This window comes from Acanthochromis polyacanthus, chromosome 5 (genome assembly GCF_021347895.1).
Source record: "Acanthochromis polyacanthus isolate Apoly-LR-REF ecotype Palm Island chromosome 5, KAUST_Apoly_ChrSc, whole genome shotgun sequence".
NCBI lineage: Eukaryota > Metazoa > Chordata > Actinopteri > Pomacentridae > Acanthochromis > Acanthochromis polyacanthus.
The window spans coordinates 38,901,596-38,926,677 of record NC_067117.1 but is presented as its reverse complement, the minus strand read 5'-3'; the positions used below and the strand labels follow the sequence as shown (position 1 = coordinate 38,926,677).

The 25,082-nt window shown below is 41.1% G+C and overlaps 1 protein-coding gene across 4 annotated transcripts in view; it reads left to right on the top strand.

Moving 5' to 3' along the window:
* fhit (fragile histidine triad diadenosine triphosphatase) overlaps positions 1-23,355 on the top strand; it is a 332,178-nt gene extending 308,823 nt beyond the window's left edge. For 3 of the 4 annotated variants that reach the window (XM_051948100.1, XM_051948102.1, XM_051948101.1), the window contains 2 exons: positions 20,616-20,726; positions 23,128-23,355. In XM_051948100.1, the coding sequence (XP_051804060.1) occupies positions 20,616-20,714 (99 nt within the window). In that variant the 3' untranslated portion in view covers positions 20,715-20,726; positions 23,128-23,355. Of the gene's footprint in view, positions 1-5,536; positions 5,602-20,615; positions 20,735-23,127 lie in introns of those variants that run through there. The other variant, XM_051948103.1, reaches the window with a different exon arrangement.
* The last annotated feature ends 1,727 nt before the right edge of the window (positions 23,356-25,082 follow it).

Here is a 25,082-nt window from a genome sequence, read left to right as displayed (position 1 = left end):
CACAGGTGGACACTGATGCTGCATTAGCCAGACTACATGAGGCTATCTCCTGCTACCAGCCTAACCACGAGAAGCTGCCCTCATCCTGACCAAGTGACATGTTGGTCTGACCAATCAGAGGCCACCCTGTCGGACCCCTTGGAGACAATGGACTGGGAAATGTTCCAGTGCAGCCCTGGTGATAACGTCAGTGTGGTTACAGACATTGTGGGATTTATTGATAAACTCGTGGAGGGCACTATCCCCAAAAGAACTATCAGGGAGTTTCCCAGTCAGAAGCCATGAATGAATAAAGGCATTCACGGTGCTCTGAAGTTCTGCACCGTCGCCCACAAAATAGTTGGTGGTGCGGGAATGCCCCATGTCTCCACTAGGGGACAGGATAGGGGATAGGGGCTGCTACGTACAGCACACATAGAGCTGTGAGGGAGCCCAAACAAAGGTATAAGGAGAAACTGGAGTCACAGCTGCAGCAGAGGGACACCAGGGGACTATGGCAGGGACTAAGAACTATGATGGACCATAAAGTAGCACCAATGCCCATGGTGAGCGCTGACCTCTCTGGCCAATGAACTGAACAACTTTTATGTGCACTTTGAGGATCCCTGCGCGCATCCTGCCCAGCAGAGAGGAAAAGATAAATGACACGTACAAAGTACAAGCTAACATTGAAATCGATTCATACTTTACTGTTATGATGTTGTGGCGATAGCCAAAGGATATTATATTGAATGTATTGAGAATGTGTGCATTCACCTGGAGGAGGTCCCTCCACGCCCCTTCCGCCCATCTGCATTCCAACCAGTAAAATGTTTGCTTTTTCCGGGCGCTGAGAGAGCCGGCCCTTCAACTTCCTCATGTCTGCCAGCCTCCAAAGCAGGATGGGGGCAAGACAGCGCAGTGATTGTAGAGTTCCCTGGTGTCTTCCCCACGCGATCTGGACCAGTTGACAACCATTACCGGTTGCCGGTGAAAACCTGACCCTCGCGGAGGGACGACGAGCTACAGCAGGCTCATCTCCGCCACCGTCGCCAGTTGGCAAAAGACTCGTGAGTTTGGATTACTTTTCTTTTTGCCTTTTATCCTCCGTTCTCCACCCGGACGGCAGTGCTTTTCTTTGAAATCCTCATTTCATTTCATTACGCTGGAACCGAATGAACGTTTGTTGCTCGCTTCCTTGTTTGGGTTTTTTTGTTTGTGGATATACGGAAAACCTGGAATGGACTACTTGAGTTTGACAGTTCGGACTGTTTACAAGGGGGACTAATGAAAACCCGGACTGGACTATATTTAAAAATAAATGATTTGTGTTGATTATTGAACCATTGTATTCTCTGCTTTATCTGTTGTGTGAGGTTGAAATATTTAGTTTAATATTTGGTACTAAGGTTTAATGTTTCAACATTAGACCTTTGTTGGGTGCAACAGTGTATTTGAGTTGAACCGCTACAGTGTATGACTGTGGCATTAAATATACTACATATATAGCTGGTAGTAAAATCAAACAGTATGTAGAAGAGGGTGATGCAGAGTTGACTGGTGGAAATGGGTAGCTAGAAGCAGTGGGCTGGAGGAAGTTCATCAGCAGCATCCCACAGTGGACATGATGGAGACTAGGCCAGTTGGTGGGACAGCAACCACAAATCTGAAACATCCAGCTCAGGGACCAGTGACACTCGGAGAAAGAACACAGGGAGAAACAGAGTGAGTGTAATGCAATCTCATCTCAACTCAACTTTATTTATAAAGCGCTTAAAAACAGCAGCCGCTGAAACAAAGTGCTGTACAATAAACAATGAATTTAATCATCAAAACAAATAAAACATACACTTATTAAGACAGCAGCACAATAAAACAGAAGCAGAGTCTCATGCTGTGTTAAAAGCCAATGAATAAAAATAGGTTTTAAGTTTTGTTTTAAAAACCAACAGTGAGGGAGAGGGAGCCTCTCTGATGTGCATAGGGAGATTATTCCACAATCTGGGAGCAGCAACAGAGAAGCCTCTATCTCCTCTGAGCTTCCGCCTAGACCTCGGAACCTCCAGAAGCAGCTGAACAGCTGATCTGAGGGTTTGTGAGGGGGTATGAGGGTGGAGCAGCTCAGAGAGGTAAGGAGGGGCCAGACCATTTAAGGCTTTAAAAACAAATAAAAGAACTTTAAAATCAACCCTAAAGTGCACGAGGGAGGCTAAAACAGGCGTAATGTGCTCATATTTTCGAGTGCTGGTTAAAAAACGGGCAGCAACATTTTGAGCCAACTGGAGACGTGCTAAGACAGACTAATAATAATAATAATGCCTTTAATTTATAATGCATTTTACATATAAAATCTCAAAGTGCTACAAAAACATTTAAGAAAAACACATCAGAGACACGTTAAAACTTAAATAAGAACATCTTTAGCCCTTTCTTGAATGACTCCAGGGACTGTGGGGCCCTTAGGGGTGGTGGTAATGCATTCCACAGTTTAGGAGCAGCTGTCTTGAACGCTCTGTCGCCCATTGTTCTCAGGTTGGATTTAGGAGTGAACAGAAGGTTGGTATTGGTGGACAGGAGTTGTCTGGAGATGGAGTGGAGGATTAAGAGTTCTGAAAGATAGTCCGGGGCATGTCCATGGATGCGCTGATAGGCAAGACAGAATTTGTATTGGATGTGTTTTGAGATTGGAAGCCAGTGAAGGTTATGGAAAACAGGTGTAATGTGGGCGTGTTTGGGCGTCCTCGTCAGGATCCTGGTGGCAATGTTTTGCACATATTGAAGCTTATGAAGGCTTTTTGCCGGGATCCCGACGAGGAGGGCGTTGCAATAGTCCAGCCTGGAGGAGACAAAGACATGAACCAGCTTCTCAGCTTCGAACTGTCACAGGTGAAAGAAGCTAGCCTTCACCACGGCACTGATTTGATTGTCAAGTTTAAAATCAGAGTCCATTTTAAAACCCAGGTTGGAAACCACTGGCTTAACATAGGGACTCGGGGCCCAAGTCAACAGTCAGAAAAAGAGAGAGAAACCACACAGTCGCACTGCAGACTGACTTAAGTTTTTGTTAGATTTGGCACTGCTGTTTTAACTTATAGTAGTGACGCTAACATGATATCTAATGATTAAAGTGACCTAAAACTAACACTCGCCCACAATAAGGGTTGATCTAAAAGTTCCCAGACTGTGCCTTTAAAAAGAAAAAAAAAACATGCACGATTTAAATATGTCCAACATCCTTCTTCTAATAGCCTGCCTGTGCAGTTAAACGGTGTTCCACGCAGGGATGAGAAAAAATCGCAAACAGGTAAATCTGGTGAGTCGGCTAGATAGGGAGTAATGATTGTGTCCAAAACATTTCTGTGCAATCATTGCATTATGTCTGGGTTCAAGGCAAATTGGAGCACTCAAATGCCAAAATTCAGACTGCATGCAAAAATGTTTTCTGTCAACATCTCCAGATGCTACAATAGAACTGTACCTTGACAGTTTCACGCTGCAGGGCTAAGCTCCCTTGCAAAATCATGTGAATGTAAAGAAAACTAGATCAGCCCTCAGTAGATGGCAGAACCACGCCCAGACCTCTAACTCCACAACTGAGCAGGGGACCTTAGACCGATCTTCAGTGCCAAGTTTGATTATCCTGACTTCAGCACTTGCAGAGATATCTGAACGGACATACACACATACATACTTACCCAGCCAGCCAGATACCGAAGCGAATGCAGTAACCCCGCTGACGTGTACGTCAGGTGTGGTTAACTATGGGCATGCTGCTGGTGCACTTCTGACTAATATCCCATTTCTGGTTCTTGAAACTCTGGGCTTTTCCATTGTGAAAACTGGGATTCTTTTATGGGTTGTTCTGGTGAGGTACCAACTTCATACACTTAACAAAACTGCAGGCTGATTGACATTTAAAAAAAAAAGAATCACACCAAAATTTACTGAACAAATAGTGGAGGCAGACACATGGAGGTCATTGTGTAAATAAAAATCCAAATCCAAAGAAATCCTAATTAAATAGCTTCTTACTATGCTCAGGCTTCACCTCTCTACCAGGTTTCATTTCAACTGGCTTGGTTGTTGTATGTAATGTTGGCAATCATCTACACAGACTCACTTTGTCAGAGGAATTACTCCCATGCAATTGTGTTCACTGTACTGGATGACCCAAAGACATTCAGCATTATGGGCTGATGCTTAAGCAACCATCAGTATGCACGCTTGTCCTATGTTAGTGCAATCACACTGGAAAAATTGTGACAAGGTCATATGCATTGTCACAAAATGCTTCCAGGCAATGTATTTCATTTGTTTGTTTTGTTTTTCTGAGTAGACAATCACATCATTTAAAAATCTATTTCAGCAGCACAAGGATTTCTAACATTTGTTAAGACACTCACAGCTCTTGGCTAAATGTAGGAAAGAATGTTTATTAAGTATTGAAAATAATAAATAAATCAAGAAAGTATAAAAGATGAACACTGAGAAAAGCACACACACAGTGTTCATTTGTATGGCTTCGGATAGGCTAACATTTTTCCTCTCAGTGTCTGTGTGTACAGAAAGCAAACATTTGAAGCTAAATTAATGTATTGACTACTTGAAGCTGAATTCAGTTCAATTCAGTTTTATTTAAATAGCAGCAATTAAAAGTCAGACTGTCTCAAAACGCTTTCCAGAACCCATATGCCTGAACCCCCCTGAAGTCACTTAATTACTGCTTTTATTATCATAATGATTTAAGTATTGCAATACACTTTCCATTTGTTATATTTTTTTGGAATACAAAAACACACACAAAAAAACAAAACCAAAAAACAAAGTCCAATTTGATCTTATGAATGGCGTATTATGCTTTATTTTTTTACAGTCACAAATTGATATTCAATAATGAATCTCTAACTGTACTTGCAATGGTCCCTGGTCCCTGCTCCTCCATCTTTTCCTTTTCTTGTTAAAAGTCATCCTTACCCATTTGTTAAACCATGTTTTTTATTACTGGATTGGCTACTAAATATTACACAACTTGTAGGCTACAATGATGAAATGAATTGATGAGCTTTGCAGAAGAAAATGAACAAACATACATGTTTATTTTACCATTTCCAATCCTAAATAACAATCACTTTAAAGTAGGTTAGGGTAAAGCAAAGTCTATTTATTTGGTGCACCTTCTCTTTTAGTATACATGTTTCAGTGACAAGTGCTAGATATATTTAGCAAATGAGATTTACAAGTGTGATAGCAACTGCTACTTACAATTAGAGATTTTACCAGCCGTATAGCTGCAGCTAAATTTGCCTATTGAATATCTGCACTCTAATGCCAGGCTAGAGGAAAAACCAACCCCACACAAGACTGTCCCACCGGGAAAATTTCCAAAATGCCTTATCCCAGTCTTCACCTGCAGAAAAGTAGCTTCAGCTGCCATCTGCTCAAACTGTTCTTGATGGTAAATTATAGTTCACATGACAGTTAATAATGTTACCCATAAATTACCAACTTTTCCAGTCTGGCTGATTTTCCTGGCAAGTATCTGATTTTTTTTTTTTAGACTCTTCTCTATCCTGCATGAAAGAATATCAAGGAACTCTGGATGCCAGGTCCTGAGCGATGAAGGTATGTGTTTTGTGGAAATAGAAGGTGGCAGCATTTTGATACCATTTTCCATGGCTCACAACACAGTTACAGGTTCCAGTAGATGAATCATTGTGTCAGCTGAGCTGCTCTGGTGTCATACTTCTTATGAATCAATAGATTCACTGACACGCTGTCAGCTCTCAGATGTCAACTTGTCACCACCATCGACCGTATGTTCTTCCGCTCAATTTGACTGCCACTACTTTTCATGTTTGGAACAGTGATGGAGGAGGATTGCAGGTCTTGTGGTGTCTGCACATCATTAAGGGTTGAATCCTCTGTTGAATTCTTTGGTTCAAATAGGAAAGTTAAACCATAACCTTTAGTCCTCAAAGAAGAGGTTCAGTATTTTTGTAAATACCCAATCACACACAATAACCAATTAATAATTATTATTATTATTATTACCATTAAAAATAATACTTTAATAAATATGTATGTAAAATATATATCATTGGTAAACCTACATACTTCTTGTTGTTAACTAATGGGTTACACAGATATGTTGAAAACTACGAGCTTTATTGAACAACAGTATACAAGGTGACAATATTTATTTTTAAAAAGGAAGGTTTAACAAAATTATATATATATATATATATATATATATATATATATATATGTATATATATATTGGGCTGTGGGAGGATGCGGGAGTACCTGGAGAGAACCCACCCACAGGGAGAACATGCAAAATTCTACACAGAAAGATACCTGACCCAAGGGACATGAACCAAATCTTCTAGCTGTCAAGCAATGATTCTAACAACCGAGCCACCGTGCAGCCCGAGATGGATACTAAGGTTAACAACAAAAAACGCAGCATCACAGCTTGTGTGGAACTGTACTGGAGAGAAAAACAACAGTCTTCTAAAGATGGAGTCATTGTCAGATGCCTTTGAATATTTTAATGATTGTGGTAACAAGCAGTGTTTAACAGCTCCAAAGCTGCTTTAGATGGAGAGAGATCTGTTGTATGTAAAGCCAACAATATAGAACTTTAATACTCTTTCAGTGAGCACTCATTTCTGGTTTTTAAGAATTTGCATTTTTTTAATCAACTCTTATAGACATCTTTTTTCTTTGAACTAGAGCAGCAAATGCCGTGAAAAGTGGTCCAAGAAAGGAACAATGGTGAACCAGCAACAGGGTCATGAGGGGCGAAGACTCGCTGATGCACATGGGGAGGAAGGCTGGCCTGTGTGGTCCAATCCAACAGATGAGCTACTGTTATTCAAATTGCTGAATAAATTATGACAGGAAGGTGGCAGAATACACATTGCATTGCAGTTAGTTGTGTATGGGTGTCCCTGCTGACCCCTGTGCACCGCCATGCATGTGAACATGAGAACTGGACCAATGGAAGATGGTGGCTTGAATTACATTTTCTTTTACGTCACGTGGATGGCCAGGTGCATCACTTGCCTGGGGAACGCAGCACCGGGATACACTGGGAAGACGGCAAGCCAGAGGAGGAAGTATGATGCATGGGCAATGTTCTGCTGGTAAACCTTGGGTCCTGTCATCCATGTGGATGTTACTTTGACACATACCACCTACCTAAGTATTGTTGCAGACCATGTGCACCCTTTCATGTAAACAGTATTTCCTGATGGCTGTGGCCTCTTTGTGCAGGATAATGCAACACGGAACAAAGCAAAAATGGTGCATGAATGCTTTAGAAGCACAACAAGAAGTTTGAGATGTTGACTTGGCCTCCAAATTTCCCAGATCTCAATCCAATGCTCTGATCGCGAGTCGTCTGTACAGTATACATTACACAGAAACACAGACCAACATTCCTGGAAGTGCCTCTGTGTAGTTATGTGACCGAGGGGATCATCCATCTTGTTTGTGTTGTAACTCAGTCTGCCTGCTAAAGGCCAGTGATGATCAAGCAGCTTTGTCAAACATGTATTCAAAAAAAATCACTTCTGAATCAAATGTTGGAGTATTTAGGAAAGTTTTCTAGGATAAGTCTTCAAACAGTCTTCAGGGTCTGATGTGAAAAAGTTTTTTCAGTACATAGGCTGCAAGAACAAATGTAGCCGCAAGGGGACACAAGCCAGTGTCTTATTGTGCCGGTCCCAAGCCTGGATAAATACAGAGGGTTGTGTCAGGAAGGGCATCCGATGTAAAACTTTGGCCAAATCAAACATGCAAATCAAATGTATGACTTCCATACCAGATCGGTTGAGGCCCGGGTTAACAATGACCACCATCGGTGCTGTCGACCTACAGGGTGCCGGTGGAAAATGGACGACTGTTGGTCGAAGAAGGAGGGGAGGAAGGTGTGTTCGTAGGAAGAGAGAGAAGAGGAACACCAAGAGTCTAGGACTGAGAGTAGGGACTTTGAATGTTGGAACTATGACAGGAAAAGATAGAGAGCTGGTTGACTTGATGCAGAGGAGGAAGGTGGACATACTGTGTGTCCAGGAGACCAGGTGGAAAGGTAGTAAAGCTAGAAGTTTAGGAGGAGGGTTCAAGTTGTTGTACCATGGTATAGATAGGAAGAGAAATGGAGTAGGAGTTATCTTGAAGGAGGAGTTTGTTAGGAATGTCCTGGAGGTAAAAAGAGTATCAGATCGAGTGATGAGCCTGAAACTAGAAATCGAAGGTGTGATGTTCAATGTTGTTAGTGGGTATGCTCCACAGGTAGGATGTGAGCTGGAGGAGAAGGAGAAATTCTGGTTGGACCTTGATGAAGTGTGTCACATATGCACATATGTAGAGTATGTGTGATGTGTTGCGGCGATGTTACGACATGCTTTACGGCAGAACAGAAAGGGGTCTAGTGTTGTGGCAGCACATAAGAAGCTGCATGTTGTGTCATGAGTTATGCTGAACAAGTGGCAAGTTAATAAAGCTGAGTTATTGAAGGAACTCGCCTCAGTTCATTCTACAAAGTGATGCAGAGTATCCCTAGAAGTGAGAGTTGTCATTGGTGCAGACTTCAATGGACATGTTGGTGCAGGAAACAGAGATGATGAGGTGGTCATGGGCAGGTTTGGTATCCAGGAGAGGAACGCAGAAGGACAGATGGTGGTTGACTTTGCAAAAAGGATGGAAATGGCTGTAGTGAATACTTTCTTCCAGAAGAGGCAGGAACATAGGGTGACCTATAAGAGTGGAGGTAGGAGCACACAGGAAGACTACATCTTGTGTAGACGGTGTAATCTGAAGGAGATCAGTGACTGCAAAGTAGTGGTAGGTGAGAGTGTAGCCAGACAGCAGTGCTGGGCAAGCTACTTGGAAACTATAATGAGCTAAGCTACCAGCTACTCCGTGTTAAATCAAGCTTTACTACACTGAAGCGATGGCCCACAGAAATGTAGCAAGCTAAGCTACAGCAATATGGCCAAAGTAGCTTAATACATTCAAGTTACTTTTTTTTTCTTACCAAAAAATTTCAGGGACTAATGAAGTCAGTCAAACGGAGACAAGAAAATGCTGACTTGTTTATTATTAAGCCATCATTTTTGTTCTCAGTGCTCCAAACTTAGTAAGTTGATACACTGAGGAATATGTGGAGCTATATTTAAAATGAATCAACCTTTTTACATTAGAAATCATTGTTTTGATTTTCTTTTTAGTTTGTATTGCAGACATAATGTATCTGATAATTAAGTTGCAGTAGCTTATATTAACACACCACTTACATTGGAGGGTTTAATAGGTTACATTTGATATTATTTCCATATAAAGTAAGCAATATTATAGTAAGACAATATTATACATAATTTGGGTATTCACGTTGGGTATTAAATAAAGTTTTATTTCTTAAGTCTAATATCTATGTAAAATCATTCAATGCTTTCCCAAAGTGCTGTATCCACTACTACTTAATTTTGGTCTTGAGTGTAAGATTAAGATATTTAATCATTTATGCCATCACTTTTGTTACCCTTTGTTATTTTTTTCAGCCATTTGCTCATTAGTGTTAACAGTAATACTGAAGAAGACAGATTTTGGTTTTACTGTTACCTCGTTTTCTCCCATACCTCTTCCCTCCTATATGTATCAGTTTAATTATTTAATCCCCCAATTTATACATATACACACACTGCCACCACAACCTTATGTTTAATTTAATTAATTTACTGCCACGCGAATTTTAGATGTTGAAAAGTAGCTCATTTGTGTGTGCATCTTATACTGCGGTTGACATGTGGTGGTTAGCTAACTGCTGCTGGTTGTGCATATTCGGTAGTCACCTGTATATGGGTTCTCAGATTTGTATTTGACGTCTTTGAAGTTGACAGAAACTTCGCCTTGGGCTGGCACAGTAGGCATCTGAAAACAACTTTTCTCCATTTTTTCACAAAAACTCATAACTATTTAGGTAGGGCCACGGTGACTCTGACTCCTTGGGTAGCTCCTCATCTTCTCCCTCCTTCTCTGCCATCTCTCAGTGAACTGAAGCGAGCGTCTGTGTGTGGATCCAGTGAGTCACAGGAAGGGATTGTTGAATGACGACATCAACAGTTCCTCCGCTTCTATTGGTCGACACAGACATGTCGGCGTTTGGAGAAGATGTCACTGTCTGATCCTTAAAAGTGTGAGATGAGACTGCAGCAGAGCAGAAAGCTCCGCTTTAAGCAGTTCAACATTAATCATTTTTAATGTGCTTTTTGCGTTCACTACCGCGCTACATGACCAAAAGATCAGCTAAGCTGTTGAAACGTTTTTTGATTTTGTAAACAATGACGCTATCACGTCGTTACAGAAAAATGTAGTTAAACTACTAACGACGCTATTTGTAGTGACGTTACTGCCCAACACTGCCAGACAGCATAGGATGGTGGTGTGTAGGATGACCCTGGTGGCGAAGAAGATGAAGAGGGCAAAGGCAGAGCAGAGGACCAAATGGTGGAAGCTGAAAAAGGAAGAGTGTTGTATGACTTTCAGGAAAGAGTTGAGACAGACTTTGGATGGTCAGGAGGTGCTTCCAGATGACTGGACAACTACAGCAAATGTGATCAGGGAGACAGGTCGGAGAGTACTTGGTGTGTCATCTGGAAGGAAAGGAGATAAGGAGACTTGGTGGTGGAATGAGGAGGTGCAGGAGTGGATCCAGAGAAAGAGGTTAGCTAAGAAGAAGTGGGACACTGAGAGGACTGAAGAGAGTAGACAGGAGTACAGGGAGATGCAGCGTAAGGTGAAAGTAGAGGTGGCAAAGGCCAAACAAGGGGCTTACGATGACTTGTATGCCAGGTTGGACAGTAAGGAGGAAGAGACTGATCTGTACAGGTTGGCAAGGCAGAGAGACAGAGATGGGAAGGACGTGCAGCAGGTTAGGATGATAAAGGATAAGGATGGAAGTGTGTTGACAGTAGGGCTGCAACTAACGATTATTTTGATAATCGATTAATCGGCCGATTATTTTTTTTGATTAATCTGTTTATTCACTTATATTTTAGTTATGCCTTTATTTTCCAATGTAAAATATTAATAAAGGGCCCATGTCATTCTATGTACATTTTAAGAGCTTTTAACCATTTTAAAATGTCCTAAATTCTTCAAAAAACTATCCAGAGTTGGATTTTAGTATGTCTCAATTAGCAGCAATCAAAACACTGACTCATCAACACATACATACTCATACAACCATCCAACGTCACAAGATCTTAAATGAAGTTTCACCAAGGCAACATTTATACTTTAAAAACATCTTTCCTGTAGAGAAGCATTTTCTAGGCACCCACGTGTTTTAAGCTATACTACAATAATATCACAAGTAAGGGCTCCAAAAGTAGTGAACTAAATTTAAGGTAGTAATTTGAGAACAGAAAGAAAATATGCCAATTTTTGTCATACAATGGGAGTGTGAACCCAAGCAGCAGGCGTAGACAGGAGGGTGAAATTAAATATGATTTAATTAAAAGAAACCAGAATATTAAATGAACAGAAACACTGAGTGAGGGAGGTCGGAGGGAAACAACGGAGAGGAAAAACTAAACTAACTGACAAAGGGCGGACCAGTAGGCCGAGAAGGAACTAAACCAAAAACTGAACTAAATAACGGGGAAGATAACTCACAGGTCCATGGGAGGAAGGCAGAAGCGGGCAGAATGGAGGGAGCAGAAGGAGAGCTGTGGTGAGGGCAGGGAAACAGGTAATAAAGTCCAACGGGAAGCTTGTGTCCAGGAAGCTGCGTGCAAGAGGTGGTGACCGGAGTGCAGGGGACAGCTGAGTGCCTCTTGGCATGGATGGTGGAATATGGAGCAATGAACCGGCAGTGAGCTGTGCAAGGAGGCAGGCTTATATGCAGCGGTGATTGTCAATTCCTGCCAGCTGCGCTCTCCGCACAGCCGTTCATCGTTTGGCTGATTAAGCCAGTGCACTGGAGCAGGAGGATCATGACAATTTTACTGTTAACTGCATTTTTTTTTTTTTAAAAAAACCCACAGATTTCACCTGAGAACGACTTTTATAGCTTAACATGCTGTGAAACTAAACAATACTTAAAATAAAGTGCCATTTCAGGATCCTAAATGGAAGTCACATTTTTAGAAACAAACAATGTAAACATCAGCGTAATGAATGAATCATGAACTTTTCAGTGCAAAAATGTTAGCATGTCCACATGCTAAGGCTAGCTCTCTTTTTAGAGGCTATACAAACAATGTAAACAGTCTCATGAATGAGTGATGAACTTTGTATTGTAGTGCAAAAATGTTAACATGTCCACGTGCTCTTTGCTGAGGCTAGCTCTCTTTTTAGAGGCTATACAAACAATGTAAACAGTCTCATGAATGAGTGATGAACTTTGCATTGTCGTGCAAAAATGTTAACATGTCCACGTGCTCTTTGCTAAGGCTAGCTCTCTTTTTAGAGGCTATATTGCCTGCTGCAGAAAACAGCCGGTCTGCTGGTGTAGAAGTGCATGGTATACAGAGGTAGGACTTTGCTAATCTTGACAAAAAGGGATATTTCACCTCATTTGACTTCCACCACTGTAACGGATTTTCTCCCTTGGAAGCTGCCTTCTCACTGAAGTATGTGAGGACCTCCTGTCGGACTTTCCCAGTGAATTCCTCTGAGTCAGCTTCTTTCGCTTCTTCCCCACTGCTGGTGTCAGAATCAAGCAGAGAGTCAATCAAGGAGACAGGAACTTTGTCAGATGCCGTGTGAGAGGTACCGTCAGGTGGTGTTTGGTGCTGGACACTGACCGGCTGCAGCTGCTCCATTTCCACTGCCTTCATTTGAACTTTGACTTGCACTTTAAAGCTGTCCTCAGAAGACAGAAACCTTAGTTTTCTAAATCTTGGATCCAGGGAAGAACTAAGGATTACAGTGTTATGAGATGCATCAGAAAAAGTAATTTCAGTCTTCCATCGCTGCTCAAGCTGTTCTACAGCAGTGTGTTGAAATGCTCGTACACCTGGCGTTTCAAAATCCATGCCTTGCAATGACTTGACCAATCCTTTTACTAATGGTGGTACAGAGGAAATTGTTGCATATTTTTCCCCACTCATGTATGCTGTAGCACAGTCAAATGGCTCCAGGGCTTGGGCCAGCTCCTCAATTAAGCTCCATTGTTCCGGCTTCAGATCTAAGTATTGCTTGCATGTTTTGGTCACAGTCAAGTCCGACAGTGTTGCTGTAACAGGCCACCTTTGTTCAAGGAGACATCTGATCATTTGAAAAGTGCTATTCCACCTTGTTCTTACATCTTGGATCGGTTTGTGTTCAGGTGCGCCCATCTGTTGCTTTTGTTAAAGTTTCGTGGATGCAAGTTCGCTTTTTTAAAAATGCTCCACAAGGCATCGTGGAGCTTCAACTGCTTTGGTAATGATCTGGTGTTTAAGAGCAGAGCTGAGAACAAGCTGCAAAGTGTGTCCTGTACATCTGAGAGATGGCCATCCGTATTTCTCCTCCAGTAGCCTAGCTGCAGCCACAATGTTTGCCCCATTGTCATGCACAATAGCAGATATTTTACCAGGAAGAATTTCAAATTTTTCCAGTGTTTGTTCCAGCCACCCTGCTATGTTTTGGGCAGTATATCTGTCCTCCAAAGGCATAGTAGAGAGGCAAATGGACTCCATTTCCCAGTCTCTTCCTATATAGTGGCAGGTGATGCCCAAATAGGCTTCAGTGGCAACACTAGTCCAGATGTCTGCAGTCAGAGCAACTTTGTTGTCAATGGCTGAGATAGTTGACTTGACCTTATCCACCCTGGCTTCATATTTTTTGTCCAGCAAACTAGCAAAGTGCGTTCTCAAAGGGATTGTGTAGCCAGGATTGAAGGACTTTAACATTTCTTGGAAGCCTTCACATTCCACCATCGACAGGGGTCTCATGTCCTTCACAATCATGTTTAAAATTTTGTCTGTCAAAGGGGCACACTCTTGAGAGGTGTGTATCTTCTTGTTGTAGACGAAATTACTTAAATTTGTTTGTTTTTTCCTAAAAACACAAAAGAAAAATGAAATAAGTACACTTTTAACATTACAAGATAAAAATGTCACTGCTTTTATTAACGAACAGCACCATTTGATGGCATTGTGTTATGACAAGTGACAGTCATGTCTATAATAAATCGTTTTTTGTGTAAACTCACCGCGCCGGCCCTTGCTCATCTACTTCGGCACACACATGCTTTCGTTTGAGGTGCTCATGTAGTGAAGTAGTGCTCCCGTGCCAGACGAGATCGGTCTTGCAGATTTTACATGTCACTCTTCTGTTTTAGTGCTCCCACACCTTAGATGATTTCGTTCGTGTAGTTTTATCAGCCGTTTTGTCTTTTTCCTTCTTTTTTCTCGGACTTTCTCCACTTCCAACTACCTCCGCCATGTTGCTTTTTACGACACAGCCGCTGAGCGTGAGTCTATGACGCTGAGTGAACATCATGTGATCTAAAGCAAGGTTACCTATTGGTTGTTTGCTTCTTCTCCTGCAGTTCTGGTTGCATAAAACCTACAGTGGCTCATGACTGCCCCACCTGGTCACCACGATTACAGGCTGGCTTAAAATATGAGCGAAACATGCTGCTTATGGTAAAAATAGACTTATTAACCAACTAATTGATGACCAAAATAGTTGACAACTATTTCAATAATTGATCATTATCGATTAAATCAATTAGTTGTTTCAGCTCTAGTTGACAGGTGCCAATAGTGTGATGGGAAGATGGAAAGACTACTTTGAAGAGTTGATGAATGAGGAAAATGAGAGAGAACGAAGAGTAGAAGAGGTGACTGTTGTGGACCAGCCCGATCTCACGAGGATTCGTGAAACTGTCACGTAAGTTTTAGTTTCGGTTTCGTGCGCACCAACACGATTTCGTCATGTTTTTCGTGCCGCTCACCACGAAATGCGCACCAATGTATTTTAAACGGCGGACTTTTCGTGCCACTCAGAACATATTTCAAAAGAATGTGTATATTATATTTTTAATGTAAAACCGTGGCGAATCCAACGCTATATTTTGCATGACATCGTTCCTAAACATAACCCTAACCATAACCATAACCATAACCTAACCATAAGCCGGTGGTACACTTACCAATTTGCATAGGAATTTCAAGAATGTCCGGCGACCGGCGGCCGGCGGCCGCAAACGCGATCACACAAGCAGTATACGCCGATGGACAGCTTAGATCGTCATGAATCCGCCGGTATAAACCACTTTCAGATGTGATTACCACAGCGAAAAACATTTCGTGGTGAGCGGCACGAAAAACATGACGAAATCGTGTTGGTGCGCACGAAACCGAAACTAAAACTTACGTGACAGTTTCACGAATCCCCGTGAGACCGGGTTGTGTGGACAAGGAAGTAGCAAAGATTAGTAAGGATGAAGTGAGGAGGGCATTGAAGAGGATGAAGAGTGGAAAGGCACTTGGTCCTGATGATATACCTGTGGGGGTATGGAAGTGTCTCGGAGAGGTAGCAGTAGAGTTTCTGTCTGGGTTGTTCAGCAGGATCTCAGATAGTGAGAAGATGCCCAAGGAATGGAGGAGAAGTGTGCTGGTGCCCATCTTTAAGAACAAGGGAGATGTGCAGAGTTTTGGCAACTACAGAGGAATAAAGCTGATGAGCCACACGATGAAGCTATGGGAAAGAGTAGTTGAAGCTAGACTAAGGGCAGAGGTGAACATCTGTGAGCAGCAGTATGGTTTCATGCCAAGAAAGAGTACAACAGATGCAATATTTGCTTTGAGAATGTTGATATAGAAGTACAGAGAAGGTCAGAAGGAGCTGCATTGTGTCTTTGTAGAGCTGGAGAAAGCTTATGACAGGGTGCCCAGAGAGGAACTGTGGTTTTGTATGAGGAAGTCTGGAGTGGCAGAGAAGTATGTTAGAGTGGTGCAGGACATGTATGAGGACTGTAAGACAGTGGTGAGGTGTGCTGTAGGTGTGACAGAGGAGTTCAAGGTGGAGGTGGGACTACATCAGGGATCACCTTTGAGCCCCTTCTTGTTTGCTATGTTGATGGACAGGATGACAGACGAGGTTAGACAGGAGTCTCCATGGACTATGATGTTTGCAGATGATTTGTGATCTGTAGTGAGAGCAGGGAACAGGTGGAGGAGAAGCTAGAGGCGTGGAGGTTTGCCCTGGAAAGGAGAGGAATGAAGGTTAGCCGCAGCAAGACGGAGTATCTGTGTGTGAATGAGAGGGACCCAAGTGGAAGAGTGAGGTTACAGGGAGAAGAGATCAAGAAGGTGGAGGATTTTAAGTACTTAGGGTCAACAGTACAGAGCAATGGAGAGTGTGGAAAAGAGGTGAAGAAGCGTGTACAGGCAGGCTGGAACGGCTGGAGAAAAGTGTCAGGTGTGATCGAAGAGTTTCAGCTAAAATTAAAGGAAATGTTTACAAAACTGTGGTGAGAGATGTTGTTTGGTCTGGAGACAGTGTCCCTGAGGAAAAGACAGGAGGCAGAGCTGGAGGGAGCAGAAGTGAAGATGCTGAGGTTCTCTTTGGGAGTGACCAGGATGGATAGGATCAGGAATGAGTACATCAGACGGACAGCACATGTTAGAGGCTTTGGAGATAAAGTCAGAGAGGCCAGACTGAGATGGTTCAGACATGTCCAGAGGAGAGAGAGTGAATACATTGGTAGAAGGATGCTGAGTTTCCCACTGCCAGGCAGGAGGCCTAGAGGAAGACCAAAGAGGAGGTTTATGGATGTGGTTAAAGAGGACATGAAGGTAGTTGGCGTGAGAGAAGAGGATGCAGAAGACAGGGTTAGAAGGAGGCAATTGATTCGCTGTGGCGACTCCTGAAGGGAAAAGCCGAAAGGAAAAGAAGAAGAAGAAGGCTGCAAGGGAGAAAGGCGACACGGGGCCTCTCCTTGGCAGGGAGTAAGGCGGCACGGGGTCTCACCTCAGCAGGAAATGAGACAAACATGGGCAAAATCTCGAGATTCTAACTGGCTGCATTGTCTCATTTACTTCTGCAAACCTTTTCTCAACTCCCCTGAGTCTGAAAAACCACAACCCGTCCTTCTTAAGTACACAGCAGCATATCTAAGGTATGATGCAATCGTGTCAAATGTTTAACCACTCCCCTTCCTTAAAAATCACTCAATCCTCTCCTTCCACTACTATCCTTACTTTATCCCCAGATTCACAATTCTGCTTAGGTCACCGAGCCCTTAGTTTGAACTCACACACATATGCAGAGAGAGAGAGAGAGAGAGAGAGAGAGAGAGAGAGAGAGAGAGAGAGAGAGAGCTTGTATTTCTAACTTTATCGTTTTATATGGGTTTCCGTGGGGTTGCAAGTTACACAGGATTGTTCAGTGTGCATGAATTCAGTTGACATGTCATGTTTTCCATTTTTGTTAATGTTTGTACTTAAGACTGATTTTTAACATCTCTTCTACGTTCATCCTATTGTCCTAATTTTAACATTTGTTTGATCTCAAATTGTCACAACACTTAGTGCACTGCACGTAGGTTAAGAGTATGACTGAGCGAGTCAGTTGTCCTCCATTAATCACTCTGCAAAGTTTTGATTCTATTCCTTTCTCCTTCAGTGTGACTGAAGGTGCTCTCTGAGTTACCTCTTAAGAGTGGAATAGTGGATGTGAGGGATTTCTTAGAACTGATTTCACTTTTTAGAGCGTCCTCACTTTTGACTTTTTCAGTACATTGTCCATATTAGTCGTGATGATCATGGCTGTCCTGATCAGTTTATTAATCCTGTTCTTGTCTGCACCGTCTCCCTAACACACCACACTAAAGAACATAGTACTGGCCACTACAGTCTGATAAAAGGTACCCTGAGAGGTCTGCAGACATGAAAGGACAGCAGACCTCAGAAATAAAAATAAAGACAGTTTTGCCTCCTCTTGTATAGGACCTTGGTGTCACTGGATCAGTCTAGTTTGTTCTCCAGCTAGCTAGCTCTCCTAAGTATCTGTAGCTGGAGGCATTTTCAAACTCAGAGCCTTGCACAGAAACTGGAACAGATTTGAGCCTCTTCTTCTTGGAATCCGCAACTAGATCGTTGCAATAACACTTGCATTGCATGAAAGAAGGGATTTTTGTCAGTAAACGGCACTGTAAATTGCCGTGGAATTTCAAGTCAATGGCAGTAAATGGCAATTCGCAGGGCCATCTTTTGCAGAGAACACACCCAGACATGTTCAAACTTTTTGCTCCACATCTTGCTTACTTATCGCTTTGGATAAAAACATATGCTAAATTAACTTTTAGAATTGTAGCAATATTCTATTATATTATGCTGATATTTTTGTGAATAGTACAATAGTATACTGCAGACTATCAAATTACCTAGGTCTGCTTTGATGACTAGGCTGGGTTCTTATTGCAGTTTGGTCTCATTCAGGATTCCTGCATGCAAAGCTCTTCTCCTAGACTCTGACTATTAATGTCATGTATGTTGACCACGGAATTGTGGTAGGCCTGTTACCTATTTTAAAGATCTGAATGGTGCCGAGGTCAGGATGACATCTCAGTCACCCTGTGAGGTCACTGTTTAATGAAAGTGTGCCCCATCTGATGTATAGGATTGCACCCTACATACTGTCCAACACCCAGTCACCACAGCAAAAAATGGGGTTACCAGAGGTTAATTAAGTGCAATTTATTTCTCAATGTCCTGCCTGATATTTCTTTCTCCACTTTAAGGTAGTGTGTGCTGGTACATTCTGTTACTATGAATGCATCTAGAATGCAGTGCTTCAGTTGTGTTTTGTAGTTGCTTAGGTATAATCCTGTTTGCAAACGAAAGTATTTGAGAAATAGAAAACCAAATGCACTGTTATTTTGAAATTCTCTGATCGCTGTCAAAGACAGGGGGTCCACCATAAGGGAGGCAAACAGGGTACTAACAGGATGAACTGAAAAAAAACAGAGAGAGACAAGACTATTTAAATATTTATTACTGATTAGAGAGACAAGACGCAGGTGATTGACAGGTAATTAATCAGGGCAATCAAAAGGGAGGTAAAAGAGAGACAAAGGATAGAAGTAAACAAAATAGGAAGTCACTGAAAAGGGACATGAACCTAAACACTGATGGGAAAGCAAGGGAAAGGAAAACACCAAACCATGTTTAAGTCCATGACAGCAACAATGTGGTCAAATTTAATAAAAGAAGTCCTACAGCACAAATCTCTGAAGACTTTATGCTGGTTATGCTAGAAAGTTGTGATCACAGCTTGCAGTATGGGGCTGCATAGCTCCAAACAGCTAATGGAGTGCTCATGCTGACCCCCTTTCAGTGGATAAGCACGTACCATGGATATGTCAGCATAACAATTAACCAATAAGCAAAGGAAAAAAATCGCATGATTGAAAATATTATGTTTTCTTTTACATTATGTGGATGTCATATATCTGGAAACAAGATGTCAGAAGGATGCACAATGGGAAGAAAGCTCATCAGTGGAGGCAGTGTGAGGTTCTGGGCAGTGTTAGGTTATGTAACCTCGGGTCTTGAAGACAAATAAACTATCTGCACATCTATTCCATGGGATACATTTATTTGAAAATCTTTCTCTGCAGTTTGTGACGAAGACTAAATCTCCAAGTCTGCCACTAATTACATTTCCAATATGCTATAGGGAAGGAATTTGCAGTGACATACAGGAGCAGGAAAAGTAAAACACTCTTACAGTGAAAATCAAAAATATGGATCCAAACTCTTTACACTGAGTACATACCTATTATCTGTTTGATGCTGGACTCTTGAGGCCAATGCAAATGCCAATTATACAGAGAAAAAAGAAAAAAAGAAATATTGCTCTTTGTCTGTTGTTATTTTAGTTTGTTGTTGTTGTTGATTCCTTCCCACCATCACTCATATGGATTCCAAAGGTAATTTTCTATAAATAAAACTGAATTTCATTTAATTTAATTGTCAGTGAACCATGATCATATATGTGCTGTCTGAAAGTAACACATTTTATGCTTTGAGTGTCACATCCATTTATGCATCAAAACACTGAGACACAAATGTACCGTCATAGCCGTCAGTGGTTTCTTCTGAATTTTCAAAGGACGTCTAGCCCCTGTATCCTGTCACAAAGAATCACAGCAATTATATGCAGACTGCAACTTCGATTAGATGGGATGTCTGTGATGGGGATTTGGTTTACCTTCTGGCTTAGTAAGTTATTATGAAGGAATTCTGGTCTGGGTTTGGCAGGAAGTCTGCCAAACATAGGGAACATAGTAGGGTCATAGTAGCAATTGTAATAAAGTTGCAAAAAATGATTATGACTATTATGTTCACATTTCATAAAACATGTCTCAGTCATTTTTATGTCTGTACATTAGAAGACTGTCACTGTAACAGTTCCTGGTATATTTACTGTCCTTGAAAAGATCTCCCCTCATTTGTGACTCACTCACTTGATCTTGGTCATCTTTTCAAATGTTGTTCAGAGTTCAGGTGACCAGAACTCATCAGACATTTTCCATATTCAGTCCATGTTAACACTAAAAAGAAAACTGAATAGAAAAACAAACTGACTTTGTTCTGATGTTGCACTGTTACGTTGTTTGCTTTTTGCAGTTGCAGAAGCATGATCAAGAAGATGAGGACATTCCCTCCAAGTGGAGATCAGAGGAGGAAATGGCAGCAGAAGCTTCAGATCTAAGGAAACAACTCTAGACATCATAAATGGTCAGGGGAATAAACAACCTATGCAGTTTAAATCTATTGACATGTTCCTATATTTACTTTTCTGTAAATGCTCAATTATAATCACTAGTTGTGTACAGGTTAAGCATTTAAAATAGACTTAAATGGTCCACAGGAAATGTATTCTAGTGCCTCAGAGTTTTCCTCTGGTGTCGCTTTAAAGGAACATTGTGTCTTTGAGTGAAATGTCAACTGAAATAACTACTAATTGGATTACTATTGTTGCCTGACAAAGCATTCAGACTCCTTCACTTTTGCACACTTTATTGCACTTTAACTTCATTTTAAGCAAGAAAAACACTCAAAGACCACAGCACTCTGCCAAGGCTCCTCAACTGTTGTTCGATTTCCGGCAGATAAGTCCCAAAAAGTCCACAGCGGTGGATTTGTAGTAAGATCGCAATCATGTGATGGTCAGCAGGCAGGCAGCTGACGTAGTGTTCACTTGTTGTCATGGTTACAGTGACACCGTGCTGTTATCTCATCTTGCAATGATACAGAAATCTTGAACAAATCCGTAGATCAAGCCACATCACTGCCAAAATCTAGTCACTTGGTCCTTGTGCCATTTATGACCTTCCCTGAAAATTTAATCCAAATCCATTATTCTGTTTTTGAGTAATGTGGCAAACAGATTAACAGATGGAAGGACAAACATACGCCGATCGTCACATGACTCCACTGCACTCCTTGCCAGAGTAATGAGTACAATCACTGTTCTTCCCACCAGTCTATTCTTCATCCATATGGTCCATCCATGTTTATTGAAATTTCTGAAAGTTTATTAAGACTCCACATCTACAGTCTCTCTGTTACAAAAATATTTAGCTTTTACCTTTGCTGTGGCTGGAAAACTGTAATCAAATGAATCCCGCACCTAATCTATATGAACTTTACCTGTGTCAAAAAGAAGAAACTGAATATGGTTTAGCTACATCCACACTTGTGTAAATGAGGTCTCACAATTCAAACTGCTTGTCAGGACAATACATACAGTCTAAAGAATGTTTTTTAGATCCTCTTGGTAATACTGCAGTTATGCATAGATCAGAGAAAAGTTATAAAACAACTGTTAAAAGCTAACAGTGTTGCAAGGAGCAATAAGACCTCAACCATTGTGATATGGAAAAAGTTTGAAGCTATCATGACACTTAATAAAGGTGATAATCTAGTCAAGCTTATTGTGCTTTCTTACTTAGTATTCAATATCGATCTCATTACTAGTCTCCACATTGGACGCAATCAGTGCAATACACATCAACTGTAAAAGCTCACTGTACCAACATCTGGAAGTGTACCACTGTTGAGAATATATTGTGAAAATGACTGGCCTGTCTGTCACTTTTCAAAAATACAAAAGCAACTCTCTGCATGCCTGTCTCCTCACAAAAGTGCACGTGTCTTCTTGACCCTTGCATGTGCTTCGTTGCAGATGTGGTTTGAAGACAGGGGTGAGTGTGTCAAGTGTCTGCTTTGATTGTGGGTACAAATCAAACGCAGCAGTAACATGAAGTAATACCATCTGACAACAGATGAAGGAACTGTATGTTTCGGATTTTGCACCCTTTTTAAACGTGTATACAAGTGTCTATGATGCAAGTCTAAGTGTAGTTATGGGGAGGTGACAGTTCAACTTGGGCATGGTATGGATTAATTGTACCTAATCTGACAGTGTCCCGAATAACTGTGGTGTTTGTACAATCATGCTATGGAGCAATTAGGAGTGTTAGACTGTTAAAATGAAATTTAAAACACAAAGTACAGAAAATCTGATGAGTCTGAATGCTTTCTTAAGTGACACCTCATTACACAGAATGACTTTGTATAACTTAATAAACTCTTTTTTAAAAAATTTGGGGTCATTATCAAGTCCAAAATTCTGTGTACCTTGGTCAAATACCTTCAAAAATAAAGTCATTTCATCAGCCTAAACTCTATGCTGTGTTTAGTATTAATTAGCAAATGGAAGCATGTTGAAATGAGATAATGAAAATGGTAAAAGTTTGAAATTGGTCAAATCAGCATCGTAAACACATTAACCAGCTGACACTTTGCTCAAGGTACCTTTTCAATGAATGGTTGCAGACTCTTCATCATACTGTTTTCTTTACATTCCTACGCCTGAAGAGACTTCAGGCGTAGGAATGTAATGTGCTCACCTCTTTATCTCATTTGTGATAAATTCTCAGATAAATTAGTTGGAAAATTTTGTCAGAAGAAGGAAATGAAATCGTTATATATTTAAAATATACATTTCAGTTACACATGACATCAGCGGCATATGTTTAATATTTTCTCTAAAAAAATTATCTCTCAGCTCTATTAATTCAGGGGGGAAAAGAAAGAATTAAACATGAACTAAATTGTTTAAATTTCTCTCCAGGATGGTGTCCAGCATGCTGTGCCAGCATCAGCAGGGAGTGGAAGATAATACAAAGAGTTGATATCACTTAAACTTGGATTCTTTTGTTTTGCTGAATGATTTCCATGTATTTTTCATCAACAATGCAAATAATCAGTTTGTATTTTAAAACTACTGCTCACATAAACAAATTCTACTTGAACAATAAAGACAACAATTCCCCTTTGGCCATTCTATTGGCCATTTAAATTTCCAAGCGAGTCTTTCATCTACAGTAGGATGTCATTCCCAAAGGTAATTTCCTGTTCCCAGTACTAGTTTAGAAATAGCTTGAACAGCTTCATTCTCTGCATACTGTGAAATGTTCTGTGGTAATATAACATATTTCAAAAAATATGTTATTCTTTGTCACATTTTTGAATAGCTGCTATGCATTTGGGGATAAGAAATTACCTTTAACATGGTCACGTGCCCCACAGGTCACTGTTTGTCCATTGTTATTCACTAAGACTTAATTTGTGACCATTTTCAATAACTAGTGCCAATTCCACTTACATATTTTTTTTTTTCGAAAAACAAATCGATTGTCATTTAAGAGTACACTTTTACTGGCAGAGTCATTTGAACTTCCCAGGTTCTACTTGAAGCTGCAGCAAAAGCTCAGGTCGACCACTGAAAATTCTTTCCCTTTTTTTCTGAAGAGATCTGAAACAAATTTGTGTAACAATCTGGAGTTTTGTGCTCAAATATGAATCCCTAAATCAACCCACTACAGATAACTTTTTCAGACTGGTGACAGGGAATCTTTTAAACAACGTTGGGATGGTGTTAACCAATGTTTAAACAACACTAGTGAAAAACCAAAGCACCTTGTATAGCTGACCAGACCCTCTGTGAAACCATTATGTGTGTTCTAAGAGATCAACTGTTCTCTTACCCAGCACTGTAAATACTACCAGGGTTTCATATACATCACTGTAAATACTACCAGGGTTTCATGTATATCACTGTTATGATCCAACCTCTAGGGTCAGCTGGATGTAGCAAAAATAACCAGATGTTATTTGGTTCAGATAAAGGAATTTATTGCTCAGCAGCAAACTGAACATAAAAATGATCAAAGAAAGCAAAACAAGGCTGGTGGGTGTTGCTAAATCAAAACAATTTAAACAAACAAAAGTACTAAACTCCCTAGCCAAACCAAATCACAATAGCAACACAAAAACAACAGAAAGTCAAGTCAAGAAATCTTTATTGTCCCCGCGGGGCAATTTTTGGTGCAGCCAGCAGAAAAAACAACTAAAACAAACAATAAAATGTGATACACAACAATAAAATACACAACAGAAACAACAACAATAACAGTAATCAATTAAAATGCAATAAGATACAAAGATTAAAAATAAAACCTAAGGAAAGTACAAACAGTGCACAGAACATACTAAACAAAACTGGTCCCTCTAAACACAGACATTGAACACACAGTACACTAAGACTCAAATTACCAGATAGCATCTTCACAAAGTTGGCGGACTGCTAACTGGAGCCAGAGTCTCCACTGAATCTGGGGGCTCCACACCGAATTACCAGCTGCCAACAGAAGCTCGAAATGTCCGTACTCACCCCTCAGTGACTATGAACCCGACAGACCAAATCAGATTACACACTAATACAAAGAGAGCACCAGGGCGAACTGGTCACAATGACCAGCCGGCTTGACTGAGAGTTTGGCTGCCGATTGATCCTCTCCAGGTGAGGCATTTGGGAGGACAGTTGTTGTGGTGGACCAATTCGACTGGTCAGGAGGTGGGTAGAACTAGGGCTGAGCAGGTCTGGAGCTCCGGGCCAATCACTCCAAATGTCTGCCAGGTGGAATCTGGAGCTCAGTTTTCAGCCAGCTGTAATCAGTAAGGTCTCCACAAGTCATCTAGACAAACAGAGGCTGTGCAAAGTCCATTATCAACTGTAAGTAGCAG